Source organism: Danio rerio, chromosome 1, assembly GCF_049306965.1.
Source record: "Danio rerio strain Tuebingen ecotype United States chromosome 1, GRCz12tu, whole genome shotgun sequence".
NCBI lineage: Eukaryota > Metazoa > Chordata > Actinopteri > Cypriniformes > Danionidae > Danio > Danio rerio.
The window spans coordinates 25,110,437-25,124,320 of NC_133176.1; the positions used below are offsets into that span (position 1 = coordinate 25,110,437).

Sequence of the window (13,884 nt, forward strand, 5' to 3'; positions counted from 1 at the left end):
TTTATTTTAAACTCTCCAAATGCTAGGGGCCTGACCTCTTTATTTGTTAAGGCTTTTAAAAACAAAACAGATTTTTCATTTGAAAAAGTTGCTTGGAAAGAAGACCTAGGGATAAACTTTGAGACTGATTGGGATCAATGCCTTTTTATCAGTTTATACATGTTTTATACATTCTAGACACAACCTCATTCAGTACAAAGTATTACACAGATTTAACTATTCAAATACATAGCTTAGTAAATTCTATCCCTCGGTTTCCCCCACATGCGACAAATGTTAAGCTGCTGAGGGTACCTTAGCACATCTTTTTTGGTCCTGTGTTCAAATTCAGAGTCTTTGGTTAGAAATATTTCAGTTCTTTGCTAAGGTTTAAGATTGTGTTTTACTCCCTGACATAATGATAGCAATTTTTGGCTGGTGAGATTTTCTGAAGACTCTCAACTGAAATGTATGGTTTCTGTCCAGTAGGGCATGATTATGGCTAAAAAGTTATCTTTTGTTTCTGAAAGAAAAATGTTAAGCCTCTTTTTTCTGACTGACTTCTTGGACTCACCTCCACTTTACATTTGGAAACAATTAGATATACCACCTCTGGTAACTGCAAAATTTGATAAAAATGTGGGATCCAGTTTTTTTTCTAAAACGCCAAAAAGACTAATAGTGTTGTTTAATTTCTGAAGATTTGTAATTTTTTTCTCTCACTCTTTACATCCATTGCTGTTTCTTTTTGAAGGTCATATACAGTTGAAGTCAGAATTATTAGCCCCCCATTGATTTTTTTTTCTTTTTTAATATTTCCTAAATTATGTTTAACAGAGCAAGGAATTTTTCACAGTATGTCTGATTATTTATGAAATTTGAAAAAAAAAAAAACATTTTAGGGACAAAATTATTAGCCCCTTTAAGCTATTTTTTCCCGATAGTCTACAGAACAATCCATCGTTATACATTAACTTGCCTAATTACCCTAACCTGCCCAGTTAACCTAATTAACCTAGTTAAGCTTTAAAATGTCACTTTAAGCTGTATAGAAGTGTCTTGAAAAATATCTAGTAAAATATTATTTACTGTCATCATGGCAAAGATAAAATAAATCAGTCATTAGAAATGAATTATCAAAACTATTATGTTTAGAAATGTGCTGAAAAAAAATCTTCTCTCCATTAAACAGAAATTGTGAAAAAAAATTAAACAAGGGGGCGAATAATTCAGGCGGGCTAATAATTCTGACTTCAACTGTATGTCTTGTATGTGCCCTGACAGGGGCAGAAGGACCAGAAAGGGCACTAAAAAGTGGAAAATTGTTCCTTTTGTTTTTTTATTTCATTTTCATCCTTCCTCTTCCTGGCATTCTATTAATAGAAATTGATACAAAATAAAATGCACACATTAAATGAAAAAAGATTATGATGATAATAATATTCATTCATTTATTCATTTTCTTTTCGGCTCAGTCCCTTCAATAATCTGGGGTCAACATCCATCTCATACACACTCTTACACACTCATACACTATGGACAATTTACCCTACCCAATTCACCTGTCTCGCATGCCTTTCTTACTGTAGGGTAAACCGGGGCACCCGGAAGAAACCCGCGTGAACACGGGTAGGACATGCAAACTCCACACAGAAACGCCAACTGACAAAGCCAGGGCTCGAACCAGCGACCTTCTTGCTGTGAGGTGACAGCACTACCTACTGTACCACCATGTTGCCATCATAATAATAATAATGAAAAGGGCACTAAAAAAGAGAGAAATCGAGCCTTCAGTTTTTAAATTTTATTTTTATCCTTTCTTTCCTTGGCATTCTATTAATATAAGTTGCTAATGATAAAAATACTAATTAAATGTTACATTTAACAGAAAACAAAGAATCAAAAACTTAATTGTGTTGATTTCATGTTTAGTTTAGTTAATTTTATGTTTGTTGTACACGGATGATTTTGCTCGCAATAATTAAATCAAAGATATGAAAGTTTTGCCCATTAGAGTTGGAATTTAGATTTAATTTCACAAAAAGTATTTTCACAAATTAATAAGATAAGAACATGCTAAATGTGTGGTTATGTTGTCGAATGTGGGCTTCATAACTTTAAAACAAAACGAATGAGAGCCTACTCTATCAGAGTACTTTCCACAGCAGTTGATCTCCTGTAACAAGAGTTGAATATAGTATAAAATTATAATGTGAACTCTGGCTTAATTAAGAAGCTTAAATATAACCTAATAGAGGGACTTTCGGAAATTGCAAACCTTTTATGAATTGAAAAGAAAATAAACACTATTACTTTGTTAATCATGTACATTTTACCCTCTTTGTTGAAAATGTCCCTTCATTGTAGTGTTTTTTGTGCAGGCTGTTTGTGTATCCCAGTGCATACTGTAGGCATATGAGAGAGTACTAATATTATGTGTCACTTTAGCTTTCCATCAATGCGTCCTACCCACAAGTCCCCATGCCTGGGGTGTCATCAGATTCCCAACGTCTCACTCATCCCTCCTGCGGGTCGTGTGCTACCATGACGCCTGACTGTCTGTCATTAATCGCAAACACAGCAGTGCTGCTCATTCCCTATGACAAACTATCCGGAAGTCTCTCTCTCTCTCTCTCTCTCTCTTTCTCTCTCTTCACTCACTGATCTTGCTCTCCTTCTTTGTACCCTACAGTGTTTCTTAAGTTGTGCTCACTCTTTTACCCCCTCTCACTTCCTCTGACTCCCCTTTATAACTTTCACCCTCTTTCTATTCTTGCCCCCTCTCTCTAAGACCTTGAACATTTACTCTCATGTTTAATGGTGCACAGAATAAAAGGGAAAGTAATGTCATATATCTGTGCGACTGAAATGTCTGCTTTATATAGAGCGACAGCACTCATAACTTATCTAGCAGACTAGAATGGACTGCGATTGAAACAATATTAGGATAAAGAGCAGACTGAGGAAGACAACAGATTGTTTTTTGTGTTTACGCAAGCCATTATTTATACAAATAGAAAGTGCTGAAAGACCTCTCTTCCTCTATTTGTCCTTGTTTTCATTGTCTGCAAATATGGCGTCTTGCCAAACTAAAATCCATACTAATGAAATCTGATACACACTGTCTTATTTTCCTTCTCCCTCCTGAACAAACGCAAATGACAGAAGCACCTGTGTCTGTTTCTCTATCCATTTGTCAGCATTTCAAAAACTGCATACAAAGTCATTTCTGACACGCCTAGAAAAATTATTGGGTGTGAGAGGCCTGTTTATTAAAAAAATAACTTTAACTACATTAACACATAACACCAACAAACCAAAACTTTCTGTGAATAGCATGCACTGCAGTTATGATATCAGCACATTAAATGGTCTAGCTGTTTAACTTTCAGTGTATTCTGATCATTCATTGACTGGAGAAAAATATCTGTGTGGGATTTCAACAAAGAAGTGTTTATTTTGACAGCAGATTTTGATTTAGTTTTAGTCTTAAGACCTATTCACACCGGGACACTTTTTGCTAGCGTTTTCCATCTATGTTTAACGTCCCTTGACTAAATTAAGGGCGCCAATGTGATCGTGCACACCAACATGCAAAACACCAGGCGTTAAAGCATGATTTTTAAAGAGAGAATCTCAAAAACCTTCTCCACCAATCAGATTGGCACTTTTGTTCATGTGCACAGAGCTGCTGAAGTTACAGTAAACAGAACAGCATTGGAGTAGGATCTGTCAGTGAACTGCAAGACAGGGGCGTAACTTGAAGTACATTAGAGGCATAACCTAAAGTTATTGAGCTAAACTATTTTGTCGGCTAGATGGCGCTGTACATCAGTTTTTAACTTCTACCCCAACCCCAAACCCAACCATCACAGTTATTATGTCTATACCATCCCTAAACATAAACCCAGCCATCAAAGAATGTCTACACCTACCCCAACCTTTAACCCAACCATCACAGTTATAAACGTCTATATCTTCCCTAAACCTAAACCCAACCATCAAAGAATGTCTACACCTACCCCAAACCCAACCATGACAGTTATTAATGTCTACACCTTCCTTAAACCTAAACCCAACCATCATAGAATGTCTACACCTACACTTACCCCAACCCCAAACCCAACCATCACAGTTATTAACGTCTACACTTTTCCTAAACCTAAACCTAAACCCAACCATCAGTTATTAACATCTATATCTTCCCTAAACCTAAACCCAACCATCATAGAATGTCTACACCTACCTCAACCCAACCATCACAGTTATTAATGTCTACATCTACCCCAACCCTTAACCCAACCATCACAGTTATACAATTTTAGTTGACTAAATCTACTCTAATGATAATGTAATCGCATCTTGTGTCTACTGTGGATCAGTTACTTTTTAAATGTGTGCGTGCGTCATGCATCACACACACCAAGATTAATTTTGATTGGATATTTTCCAAAAAACGTCCCCTAATCACATTCTCATCTTGTTTTTATTAGTCAGCAAAAATGTCAGTATATTTTTATTATAGTTGTAGTTGTCATTTTTATTAAGTTTTCGTCTAGTTTTATCCAGTAGAGACTTGTTCATCACTAAAATTATGATGAAATTTTTTTTATAGAATTAGAAGGATTGTTGGCGCCAGTGGTGTGGTGGTTGGTGCGTTGACACATGCACTCCGGTGCTCACGGCGACCCGAGTTCGATTCTGCCTCGCGGTCCTATGCCGATCCTTCCACTTTCTCTGCTCCCTATGCTTTCCTGTCAATTCTCTCCACTGTCCTATCGAATAAAGGTGAAAACCCCTAAAAATGATTATAAAAAATAAAATAAATAAATAAAAAAAAGAATTAGAAGGACTAATTATCTAATTTTTAGGGGTGGCACGGGGGCTAAGAGGTTAGTACTTTCACCTCACAGCAAAAAGATTGCAGGGTCAGTTGGCATTTCTGTGTGAAGTTTGCATGTTCTCCCTGTGTTCACATGGGTTTCCTCCAGGTGCTCCGGTTTCCCCCACAGTCCAAAGACATGCTGTATTAATTTTGATTGGATATTTTCCAAAAAACGTCCCCTAATCACATTCTCGTCTCGTTTTTGTTAGTCAGCAAAAATGTCAGTATATTCTTATTATAGTTGTAGTCGTCATCACCTCATTTTTTTTATTTTTCATCTAGTTTTCACCAGTAGAAAATTTTTCATTGACTAAATTTACACTGCAACAATGTAGTTCCTTTGATATATTTTCTTCCATTTTTATAGAATTAGAAGGATTAATTCAACTTTATATTTTGTAGTTGATTTTTATAGTTACGGTCATTTAACACAACAGAATGGTTGATTAATCAAGGCAATCAGTGACTAGATATGCCCTGTTAGGAGCTCTTTTTTTAATTGTCACTGAAAAATTTTGCTATATTCTGGTCAAGAACTCCCCATGACCATCAGATATATAATGTAAACATTGTTTTGTTATAAATCTATAGATAATGGGACAACAACACACTGTAAGTACTGAAAGTAACCAGTACTATTTTATTCATGGATAAAGAACTGCTTTAAAAATATATTTTATTTAATTTGCTTTCTCTATGTGCTTCCAACAACATTCTAAACGTCTTTCAAAGATCAGAAGTAACAAATATTACAGGTACTTGTAAGTCCAATGATTGGTTAATCCTGACAAATATTTCTTATATTAATCTGGTATCCTACAAACAATTTGGTTTCTTCATCCATACAATTTAGTTTCATATCAATACAAGACCGAAGTAGATCAAATCTCATACACTACTGGTCTGTAAAAATAGTGTGGCTTGGTGTGTAGTGTTAGCAAGCATCACAAAGGGTATGACTCACACATCTGTTCTTACATATTCACACACACACACACACACACACACACACACACACACACACACACACACACACACACACACACACACACACACACACACACACACACACACACAGAGAGAGACAACATACACACAGCTAAAGATAACTGCAGGAGTATGTTTACATGATGATGGTGAGAGGGATTCCACACAGCTGTGACATTCAAGCTCACAGACATACTCTTATATTCACATACCCGCATGGATACATACACTGTGGCAGGTTTAAGTTTCGAGCCCTGACCTATTTCGTTAGTAACTGTGCTGCCATTTCCATGTTCCTAACCCCAGTGGACTTTAGTCAGGGCAAGCACCATTTTTTTATTTAACAAGAATGAAAATGAGGTTCGAGGAACAAGCATATGTACAGCCTCTCTTAAATCAAACACTGCAAAAACTGCTATCCACACAATTTCCAAAGGAAAACTACTAATAAAAATGACTTATATTCTTCAGTCTTCTCAGTACATATGGCATCTTTCCTAACTGGTCTGTACTAATAAAACTTGATACACATACTCTCACTTTCATTCTCCTGAATTTACAGATCCAGATGATGGTGCATGAGCCATTAATAGTGTGTAGATATTACAGCCTGTTATATCAGTGTTTAATAGTTATAAGTTATAGTTGGCCTGGAGGATAATCATTTTTCATACATTGTTAGATAAAGGGCTGCATAATACTGGAAAAAACTGACATTGCAAATGTTTTGCTTTTCTGTCACATATTTTGCAATATCTTGCAAAACTTCACCGGATGATTTTGTATGGCTAGATTTGGAAAGAATTCATAATTTTATTTTGATTGGAACGATTTCAGGCGATGCATTGGCAGAGTAGGTAGTGCTGTCTCCTCACAGCAAGAAGGTCGCTGAGTCGCTGGTTCGAACCTCGGCTCAGTTGGCAATTCTGTGTGGAGTTTGCATGTTCTCACTGTGTTCACGTGGGTTTCCTCCGGGTGTTGTACAGGTGAATTGGTTAGGCTAAATTGTCCTTAGTGTATGAGTGTTTGTGTGTGTGGATGTTTCCCAGAGAGGTTGCAGCCGGAAGGGCATCCGCTGCGTGAAAATGTGCTGGATAAGTTGGCGGTTCATTCCGCTGTGGCGACCTCGGATTAATAAAGGGACTAAGCCGACAAGAAAATGAATGAATGGATGGAATGATTTCATAGGACAAATAATCTGCATAAAATTAAACATATTGCATAAATTATTCTAACTGTATTCAGGTACAGAAATTCAATATCAAATATAAAAGATAACATATAATAGTCTTTGTTGTATAAATAATAAGCAGTTGATCTTTGTTACAATGTTATAATGTCTTATACACGAATGGTTCAAATACACTTGAAATCTCACAGTCACAGGCCTTAAAATCAAAGCTAACAAGCTAATAAAAAACTTTCACCCTTCTAAGCTTAAACGTCATTACCTTAGGATGAGTAAGCTATAGCTGAACTTAAACTGACCTGACATTGCAGATTCTGTGATATGACTATAGAGGATTTGCAAATTTCCATGTTGATGCTGAAATGATATACTGTCTAGCCCTAATAGTCATGGCTATTTAATTTATCATACATCATAAGGTAAAGTTTAACCAAAACTAATTCCAACTAAACTTACAAAGGTTAGCAAAAATTAGGAGACTACATTAAAATTCTATTAGCAATGTTTTTTTTTATGAAAAAAAAAAAGATCTAATTTTTAGGGGTGGCACAGTGACTAAGTGGTTAGTACTTTCACCTCACAGCAAAAAGAAAGTCCCGGCTGTGCCAGTTGGCAGTTCTGTGTGGAAAAATATAAATTAAAATTTACATGGGTGGTATGGTGGCACAGTGCTTAGCGTTGTCGCCTCACAGCAAGAAGGTCACTGGTTTGATTCCTGGCCTTGCCAGTTGGCATCTCTCTGGGGAGTTTGCATGATCTCCCTGTGTTCACATGGGTTTCCTCCGGGTGCTCCGGTTTACCCCACAGTCCGAAGACATGCGCTACAGGTGTACTGAATAAACTAAATTGGCCGTACTGTGTATGAGTGTGTGTGTGAACATGAGAGTGAATAGGTGTTTCCCAGTAATTGGTTTTGATTGGAAGGGCATTCACTGCATAAACCATATGCCAGAAGTTGGTTCATTCAGCTCTTTGCGACCTCTGATAAGAAAAGGACTAAACTGAAGGAAATTGAATGAATGAATGAATGAATGAATGAATAAATTAATTAATGTACCTTTCAGGTATTTTAGTAGACCCATTTCGTCTAAAGAAACAGTATAGTAGTAGAATTCTGGGGGGGACTGGCCATCTGGCAGACCGGGCAGGTTCCCGCTGGGCCAACGTATTTTTGGGCCAGGCTGATCATCTTCTTGTGATCTGATCGGCCTATAAAATGCTTAGCAGCCTTTGGCTTTTTTCTGCATTATTAATTGACAATGCTCTGATCTGTGATGCTCTGAAAGCAGGATGTTTTTTTTTTTTGGACAGACCGGCCCATGTCACATAATCTGCAGCCCATTGATGCTTTTCTTAATTGACATTGGGCTGACCCAATCACGCTTCTATTTTGGGCCCTGTGTGAGTGTGCAGCGTCAATGTGTATTTGTCAAAATAGTCGAGAGTCAAAGAAATGAAGAAGAAATGGAAAAAGGTGCAGAGTAATTGCGGGAAACACACTGGTGTTGCATCTAGCACTTTTGAAAAAATCTTCCATCCACACTACACCGCTAAAAACGCACATCACGTGACCACACACACACTCTGTCATGCTCTGCAGCATATGCACATGTCTGAGCCCGAGGCACTCAGCGGGTTTTGCTTAAAATTAAAATATTGCAATGCAATTATGGGTGACATATCCAACTTTACCTGGATTTTATTAAATAAAAATCTATCAAATTCCACCAGGTTTTAGTTATGCAGTGAGTTGGGGTTGTATGTTTTGAATACAAAGTTTAGCACCTGGGCATCCCTTTCAGACAGCTTGCTCTTGCGTCCACAATTACTCCTGTTGAAAGTGATTCATCCTTGATGATCCTTGGTGGTATGCTGACATTACACTGGATACCCTTGCTCTTGATAATTACAAAGAATTGCTGTCTTGGTCATAGATGCACCAGTGAGATACTGTTGGAATATCAAGCCAATTCCATGCGTGTTCAATAAGAAAAGGTCTGGAGAGTGTTTTCTTCAATGCCGTAAATATTAGGAATTATTAGAAATTTATTAGATACAAATGAATAATTTAATGACAGCGCTCCGGGTTACGTTACCCCAATGCAATACAAGAATTACATTCAAGAGGTTCACAACTAATATACATTTCCTGACTCCAGCATATATACACAACTGATATTAATAGGTGGAGTTTTGGTTTAGTCACTTATCAGTCATTCTGCAGTCCTTTGGCTCTTCTACCTCAGACATACTTCCTCATTCTGCATCCCCTCTCTGCATACCAGAACTGTTATGTGAATCTTTGATATATTTCACAACTTCTACAAGCATCATGACAACTTATGACATGTCCAGACAGCATTCTTGAACAAGGGCCCCAACCCTAAATTTATCCTTATTCTGCGATATCCTCTGGTCAGCTGTTCCTCTAAAAGTATACAGCACGGTAAATAAGAGGAAGTGTGTCTGGTCAATAAGTGATCTAATACAAAAGAGAAAGATTGATTAATCTGTTGTTGGTCTAAACATTTTACTAATAAAAAATAAAGACACAAAAGTAATAAAAATAAATTCCTTTTTTCCCACAATACGCATCAACAATTTGTCCTCTTTTGTACTCTGATATGTCATCCATGTTGTGTGCATTCAAAGTTTTAACAGATTTTTATTTATGTTTTAATTGTGCTATCACTCTGCTAATTAAACCTTCACACTCTGCTCTTATGCTGCGGTCACACTACAGTTTTTGCGTGCGAAATTCTGTTCTATGGTGCTGCGAAAAGGGGCTGGATTAAACAAGATGATTAGACATTTAAAAAAAGCGAACAATTGGTCCATGTTTTAAATTTCTGTCCAGAGAAGTCATGTTTTGAACTTCTATTGGTCTCCCGCACACATGTGATGCGATTTCGCAGGTCAGAGCTCACCAAGCTTGAACTTTCCAATGCAGCGAACTACAAAAACTTGTCGCACAAGCTTGCATTTCTGGTCTGATGCATTTGCGTGCGTATAAATAGAAGTCTATAAGAAGAAAAGCGCAGTGTGACCACAGCTTTACTGGTGGAATGTGCAATCAATGAAAATTGGCAACCAGGCTGGTCAAATTTAAGCTATGGTCACACTAGAGTTTGAGCGGGGGCGGGATTAAACAAGTTAATTAGATATTTAAAAAGAGCAATTGCTCCATATTTTACATTTCTGTACAGACAGGTCATATTTTGATCTTCCATTGGTCTAACGCAAACACGGGATGTGATTTCACAGGTCAGAGTTCACCAAGCTTGAACTTTTAAATGCAGAGACATGTGAAACTTGTTGCACAAGCTTGCATTTCTGATCTGCTGCATTTGTATTTATATGAATGGAAGGGGTGAAAAATATTATGGCATTGGCCATGAAACCTCCAAGACTAAATTGGCCAATGTTACAGTTTCATTGTCCTATCACTGTATGATTCCAAGAAATTACGAATAGGACACAAAATTGATGCATTGCAAATCAAGCAATGATTCTGCATTTATTCTAAAATTTTCTGAATGTCTTGTGATTCTCTTTTGAACCAATTCTAAGCTTAGGTTTTACCACCAGATGGGGATTTATGCTTTACAAATAGCCACACTCATGTCTCCTATGCAATAAAAGCTGTGGTGCAAATACCACTTACAGTACATGACTAAAAGCACACTCACTCACTAAACGTGTACAATTGAAAACTAGCCTAGAGTATCATCTGCAGTTAAAATCTCAGAATCAAATACAGAGAGAATCACAATTGCATTTAATTTATTTTTAGATCAATCCATGATTCATAAAGCATTGATTTATTATCCCATCCCTACCTGCAATCATGTTTAAACCAATCAGAGGCCGACTTAGAATCTAAGTGTTTCCATAAGACTGTGCTGTATGCATCAGATGTTTAGCCAGAGGTCTGCGAGGAGTGTTTGGCATGATTTCTGAAGGCTGAGTTTTGTTGTGTTTAATTTAAGCAATAACATTGTACTAAAGATGGCCAAAAATATAATAAATCAAAAAATGTATTTAAGCTGCTGCAAGATTAGTTTTCGTGTAGTTCAAAAATGGTGTAACAAACCACAACACCACTACGAATTAACATTCATTCGTTCATTCACTTTCCTTCAGCTTTAGTTCCTGATTTGTCAGGGTTCGCCGTAGCGGAATGAACTGCTAACTTTAACAAAAATAGCCTAATAATTATTTTATCCAACCCTGTTTAATGAACAAGCATAAATTGTAAAAGCAAAAAAAAGTTCCGTTAGTAGAATTGTCTTTTGCTAAGCCGAACTCTGTCACGTTTACTTATTCGGGTCACTGAATGCTGCATGCGATCTGATGGATACACAGACATCCAAATCTGATTTCTGCTGCCAGTGATCACCCACGGGTCACGTTATTTTTTGATGAGCAATTTGTAGCATGAGTTTGAATGATAAACTCCATATAATCGCATTTGCAGTGTCTATTGAAATCGTGACTGTCTTGGATTACCTTCTGCCAGGTTCTGCATCTGTAATGGAAATACAGTGATGCGACGCCCAGTACATTAAAACCCTGTTGCATTCCTTAAAAAAGCCAGTGGGTCATCAGGCAGCATAAAATTCTGATGTGTCAACCATTTATATTTACACACTACACTGTCTTGTAGTGCCAAGTATATGTAAATATTAATGTAACGTAAATGTGTGCAGTAGAAAGGGTGATTAACACACATGCACGCGTACATCTATCTATCTATCTATCTATCTATCTATCTATCTATCTATCTATCTATCTATCTATCTATCTATCTATCTGATATCCAGGAAACAGTTAAATGATACTTGAGGGGAAAAAAAACTATGCGCTTACCTTGGTTAGCTGTGCTATTTTCTTGCACATTTTCGTGTGCATTTGATAATCATACAATTCCTGTTCTACATTCACACTGGGGATGTCCGCAATAGCAGTCCCGTTGCATGCACCGCTGCCGCCGGGGGGATGGTTCATCTTACCAGAGCTGGAAGCCATAATAACCCGTTAGATCACGCTGATCAATCACAAACTGGGCTGCGCAACACCCTGGTCGTCTTTACGTGATCCTGAAGGTAGTGTCCTTACGACAGCCGAAAGCATTCTGCATGCTGCAGCGACCGGCGAACACCCCACCGCTCCGCCATGAAGCTGCTCCCGGTGAGCGCACAGCTCACAAAATAATGCCATCGGTGATCCACCACCCCGCGGTACACAACTCGCTGACGGCATGTGCCCCCAGTCCGGACACCTGTCTTTTACCCGGGGCGTGACTACCGTCTAACATTAGGAGTCACGGGTACTGCAGTGTAATCATGGCCCCTCCCCTGAACAGCAGCACGCGCAACAGCACAACAAACACAAGCACGCGCAGGTTCCACGCCTTAGTTTCGTTACAGTAACCACAGCTACTCGCATTCACATGATGTTTAAAGATTAAATCGTTTTATAATAAACAAAAGTAACTGAGAACTGCAGTATGATCTAAATGAACGTAAAATAAATGCTTTCTTCTTTTTTTGAGTGTTCTCATTAAGCGTAAGGGTAGATTTACGTTTTCAAAGTGTTCTGGAACCTCCAAAGAGAGAACTAAAGTTCAATGAACATTTAAGTATTTTTTTTACAAATAGCCTAAATAGCGTGAAAAGAAGAAGAAGCTCACAACAAAAAGGGTGCTGTTTGAGTCTCGGCTGGGTCAGTTGTCATTTCTGTGTGGAGTTTGCATGTTCTACCTGCGTTCGCGTGGGTTTCCTCCGGGTGCTCGTTTCCCCCCTCCCCACCCCCCCGCTAGGTGAATTGGGTCCCACCCCCCCCCCGCTAGGTGAATTGGGTAAGCTAAATTGGCCGTAGTGTATGTGTGTGAATGAGTGTGTATGGATGTGATTGAGATGTGTATGGGTTGCAGCTGGAAGGGCATCTGCTGTGTAGAACATGTGCTGAATATGTTGGCGATTCATTCCGCTGTGACGATCCCAGATTAATAAATGGACTTAAAAACAAGTCATTTTAATAAATAAACAAATTTTAGCATAAAAGAAACTAACAAATGAATGAAAGTAATCTTAATATAATAATTCTACAATAATAAATCAAATATTATTAAATATTCAAGTCAAATTAAATAATTAAATTATATTAAAAATAAATAATGAAATAAATACAAACTAAATTTAAACAAACAATTTATTTATTAATAATTAATTAAAAAATAATAAAACACAATTAAATCAATACTATTTTAGTCTAAGATATAGAAAAGTCTAATTACATAAGTTAAATGCACTATAATGGGTATAAAACTTATTAACATAGATTAATAGAATCAATATTTTCGAAATATCATTTTATACCCTTTTTAAATTTAAATTTTCTTGATATTTTTTGGTTTGTAAAAATTCAATACAAAAAAAAAACGAGATTTCTTTTACAACTTTGGGCGGTGGTCTCTCATACGAGTGTGATCATATTTGGTGGTCTGCATCTAAAAAAATCACAACGATGTGGTATTCTGGTTGTTATTAAAAAATAGTACACAAATACATCTATTGTGGGCGGTTCATTCCACTGTGGCGACCCCGGATTAATAAAGGGACTAATCCGACAAGAAAGGGAATCCATTGTGAAAAAAGTCCTGAGAATTGGACCTAGGAGGATTTCAACAGTGCCCTATAAACCTATAAACCCGTGTAGCAAGCCTATGAACGCCCTCTGGAGGAAACTCTGAGGTATTGTTTAGAAGGAGGAAACCTTCTGTTCATTGGATACAGCTTCCAGGCGGTTTTCCCCTAACGTCTCGCGAGAGCACGTTTTGAAA

General features: G+C 37.4%; 1 protein-coding gene across 4 annotated transcripts in view; it reads right to left on the reverse strand.

The window, feature by feature from the left end:
• fam184b (family with sequence similarity 184 member B) overlaps positions 1-12,352 on the reverse strand; it is a 50,057-nt gene extending 37,705 nt beyond the window's left edge. For 3 of the 4 annotated variants that reach the window (XR_012401307.1, XM_073945228.1, XM_073945220.1), the window contains exon 1: positions 11,910-12,352. Coding sequence is in view for 3 of the 4 variants with exons in the window: in XM_073945228.1 (XP_073801329.1) it covers positions 11,910-12,068 (159 nt within the window). In the remaining variant the exon portion in view is untranslated. 4 annotated transcript variants of the gene reach the window in all.
• Positions 12,353-13,884: the final 1,532 nt, after the last annotated feature.